Below are 4,340 nucleotides of genomic sequence, written 5' to 3' on the forward strand. Positions count from 1 at the left end.
GATAGAGCGATCCGTCTGACCCTAGGCAAGAGAGCCTAGGAAGGTCCCGTAAATCCTGGCAGTGTGCCTGTGCAGACCCACGGAAGGCCGCCGGGGGAGCTGGGGAGATGTCCCCGAGGCTCCAGAACCCGCTAGGGAACGGTGAGAGCTGTTAGGTAAGAGTGGGTCGGAGAGAGAAATTACGGGAACGTACTGGCGTTTTGTTTTCCGTTCACTGTTGTCTACTTCATGTTGAATTTTTGTTGTCGCTTTTGTTACAAGTTTGCTCTGTCTAGGTATCTTTGGACCCTTCACCTGGGACCTGGCTATGGGACAGATCCAATCCACCCCACTCTCTGTCTTTGTTGACCATTTTTCCGAGTTTAGGTCCCGAGGACGAAATTATGGCATGGAAGTCCGTAAGAGAAAACTGCAGACCTTCTATTCAGTAGAATGGCCGACGTTTGGGGTAGGGTGGTCACCCAAGGGGACATTCTATCTCCCCATAATTAAGAAGGTCTGGGAAATTGTAAACCGAGGTGGACCCCACGGACATCCTGACCAATTCCCATATATTCTCATGTGGCAGGTGATGGTTGAAAGCCCCCCTTCCTGGTTAAAACCTTTTTTGCCTCCCAAACCAATAGGAGCCCAGGTGCTGGCAGTGACTCAGCCTATGGACTCCCATGGCCCGGTGCCAGCACCATCAGCTCCTCCTAAACCTATTCTGTCCAAGGACCGCATTTATCCTTCCCTCATAGATCTAGATGTAGAGGAGGTCCCCCCCACTTATGCTCCTCCACCGGCAGGACCAGAAGCTGCAGTCTCCAGTTCAGGGCCCCGGGGGGACAGTATTGCTGAACGACTGTGGAGACCATGGCGCCAAGAAGACCCAGGAGAGGGAGAGGGCCCTTCCTCTACAGTTGCTCTCCCTCTCCCAAACATTGGTCCTATAGGGGCTAACGGCCAGCGATCCTACCAATACTGGCCTTTCTCCTCCAGTGACCTCTATAATTGGAAATCCCAGAATGCGCCTTTCTCTGAGAACCCCAAGGAATTAATTGATCTCTTAGATTCTGTCATTTTTACTCATAATCCCACTTGGGATGACTGTCAACAGCTTTTGAAGGTTCTTTTCACAACCGAAGAAAGAGAAAGGATCCTGGCGGAGGCTCGGAAGCTAGTCCCGGGCGTTGATGGGTGGCCCACCACTCAGCCTAACCTCATTAATGAAGGATTTCCCCTGGACCGTCCCACTTGGGATTTCGACCAAGATCAAGGTAGGGAGCGTCTTCGAGCTCACCACCAGGTTCTAATGGCTGGTCTCCGTGCTGCGGCTCGAAAGCCCACTAATTTGGCAAAGGTAAATGCAGTCAGGCAGGAAGCCAATGAGACTCCAGGAGCTTTTCTTGAGAGACTCTATGAGGCCTTCACGCAATATACTCCTATGGACCCCTTAGCCACAGAATCCAGGGCCGTGGTAGTCTTAGCTTTTGTGAACCAAGCAGCCCCTGACATTAGGAAGAAGTTACAAAAGATAGAGGGGCTCGGAGGACAGTCAGTGCAGGACTTACTAAAAGTAGCAGAGAAAGTGTATAACAACCGGGAGACACCAGAAGAACGAGCAGAAAGGCTCAGGAGGGAAGATCAGGAGAGAATGGAGAAAATTAGACAAGAAGATAGGGAATTTCAAGTTAAGGAAAATCAAAGACACCAGAAAGAACTAGCCAAGATATTTTTTGCAGGTGCCAGGGAGGGACCAGAAAAGGTTAGGCAGGAGAAGCCCTGGCAGGCTGGCTGAGGCCCTTGACAGTCCAGACTAGAGAGAGATCAATGTGCCCTCTGCAAGAAAAAAGGACATTGGGAGTCAGAGTGCCCATCCCGCAGAGGGCCAGGCAAAGGGGGCACAGAGTTTAAGCCCAGAGAGGCCCCTCGGGTACTTGTGGCAGGGGACGACAGTGACTAGGGCCCTACTGGAAGCGCCGGCGTTAACGCTGCCTGATCCGACCAAGCCTTTCCAGCTATTTGTAGATGAAAGAAAGGGAGTAGCTTAGGGGGTATTGCTCCAGATTCTGGGACCCTGGCAAAAGCCGGTTGCTTACTTATCAAAGAAATTGGACCCTGTCATGGCAGGATGGCCTCCGTGCTTACGGGTCATAGCTGCCACGGTGACACTAGTAAATGACGCTGACAAATTAACCTTCGGACAGCAACTAGCAATCACCACCCCCCATGCAATAGAGGGAATATTAAGGCAAGCCCCCGGTAAGTGGCTATCCAACGCCCGGCTGACTCACTACCAAGGCCTCCTATTAGATGCGCCCCGGGTCATGTTTGAGGCCCCGGCTACCCTGAACCCCGCCACCCTACTCCCTGTACCTGACCTAGAAGCCCTGCTACACCACTGCTCAGAAATCCTAGCTGAGGTGACAGTGGTTCGAAGAGACTTACGGAACCGGCCGTTAAACAATTCTGACTTGAATTGGTATACAGGTGGGAGCAGCTACGTAGAGCGAGGGGAGCGATACTCAGGAGCGGCAGTGGTAGATCAGAAAGGGAAAATAGTCTGGGCCCAGGCGCTACCAAGGGGCACATCAACCCAGCGAGCAGAACTGATAGCCCTTGCTGAAGCCCTTGAGTGGGCAGAGGGATGGAGACTCACTGTTTACACAGACAGCCAATATGCCTTTGGAACTGTACATCTCCATGGGGCAATCTATCGGGAGCGAGGTTTCCTCACTGAGGAAGGAAAAGAGATTAAAAACAAAGAGGACATTTTATGGCTACTATTGGCAGTACAGAAACTGAAAGCCGTTGCCATCATACACATCCCCGGCCATCAGAAGGGAGGAGCTCCGGAGGGAGCAGGAAACCGGGCAGCCAATGCTGCAGTGAGCGAGGCAGCGAAAAACGGTGCAACTACCATTCTGAGTCTGCAGCTCCCACCACCAAGCATGGGTAAGCTACCCCTCACCCCCTTGTATTCCAAGGACGATATCCAGTGGGTCACTCAGAAGGTAGACGCCGAGGCTGGGTCGGACCTCTGGTATCGAGACCCTGAAGGGAAACTGCTGCTGCCAGAGGACCTAGGAAAACATCTAATCCTACATCTGCACCAGACTACACATCTAGGAGAAAAGAAAATGGGCTACCTCTTAGAGACCGCCAAGCTCTGGTTTCACCATCAAAGAAGGACTCTCAGAGAAACGATCGACCAGTGTCGTGCCTGCCAGGTCATGAAGTCTAGAAAAGTAACCCATCAACATTCAGGTAGGAGGGAGAGAGGGTGGAAGCCAGGAGTAAGCTGGGAGATAGACTTTACAGAGGTAAGGCCAGGAAGGTACGGATATAAATATCTACTAGTACTAGTTGACACCTTTTCTGGGTGGGCTGAGGCATTCCCCGTAGTAGCAAAGAAAATTTTAGAAGATATCATCCCACGATATGGGGTGCCTGAGAAAATAGGTTCAGACAACGGCCCTGCTTTTGTCAGCAAAATCATACAGGGTCTGTCCTGGACCTTGGGGACTGATTGGAAACTACATTGTGAATATAATCCCCAAAGTTCCAGGCAAGTAGAAAGGATGAATAGATCAATCAAGGAGACTTTATCTAAATTGGCAATAGAAACTGGCAGGGACTGGGTCACGCTCCTACCTTAAGCCCTGTTCTGGGTTAGAAATACCCCATATGTGCTTAACCTCATGCCACTTGAAATCCTTTATGGTAGCCCCCCCCCCCCCCCCCGGTGTGCCCCACCAGACCAGAACCCAAGGGGGAGGTTCAGCCAGAATCCGCCAAGCTTACAAAGGCCATCACGGCATTAGAAGCTATCCAGAAGGAGATCTGGCCTGCCATCGGGGTGGCACATAGGGGTTCAGAGCCGATTCCTGACCCAAAACATGAGATTGAGCCCGGAGACTGGGTATGGGTGCAGAGTCATCAGACAGAAACTCTAGAACCTCGCTGGAAAGGGCCTTATATTGTGCTTCTTGTGACCCCTACTGCCCTCAAGGTTGACGGTATAGGTTCCTGGATTCACCACTCCCACATCAGGAAGGCCAGTGCCTGGGAACAGGAGGACGCCCGAACCAGCTGGAGAGTTGAGCCCCATCAAGAGGACCCACTGAAGCTTAAGATAAGCAGAAAGAATGTATAAAATAACGGGCCGAAGACTATTGACTTTGCTAACGCTGCTCACAGACTGGGGGGCTACAAACCCCAGTCCTCATACCCCCTATAAGTGGACTCTAACCCGATGGGAAGACACGAAGGTAATACAGACAGTAACAACTGCGGGGGGCCCTGCTTTTACAGCATACCTGTGCGACCTAGCGCCGATTGAACCTTGCCTCAATCAA

At 51.7% G+C, this 4,340-nt stretch overlaps 1 protein-coding gene across 1 annotated transcript; it reads left to right on the top strand.

The window, feature by feature from the left end:
• Positions 1 to 571: 571 nt before the first annotated feature.
• On the top strand, positions 572 to 4,138 carry LOC107536700 (uncharacterized). Its single transcript, XM_087820861.1, is given in 3 exon segments — positions 572 to 1,747; positions 1,929 to 3,731; positions 3,767 to 4,138. Coding segments are annotated over 3 exon segments (3,351 nt in total).
• Positions 4,139 to 4,340: the final 202 nt, after the last annotated feature.

Source organism: Miniopterus natalensis, chromosome 10 (genome assembly GCF_054644295.1).
Source record: "Miniopterus natalensis isolate mMinNat1 chromosome 10, mMinNat1.hap1, whole genome shotgun sequence".
Taxonomy (NCBI): domain Eukaryota; kingdom Metazoa; phylum Chordata; class Mammalia; order Chiroptera; family Miniopteridae; genus Miniopterus; species Miniopterus natalensis.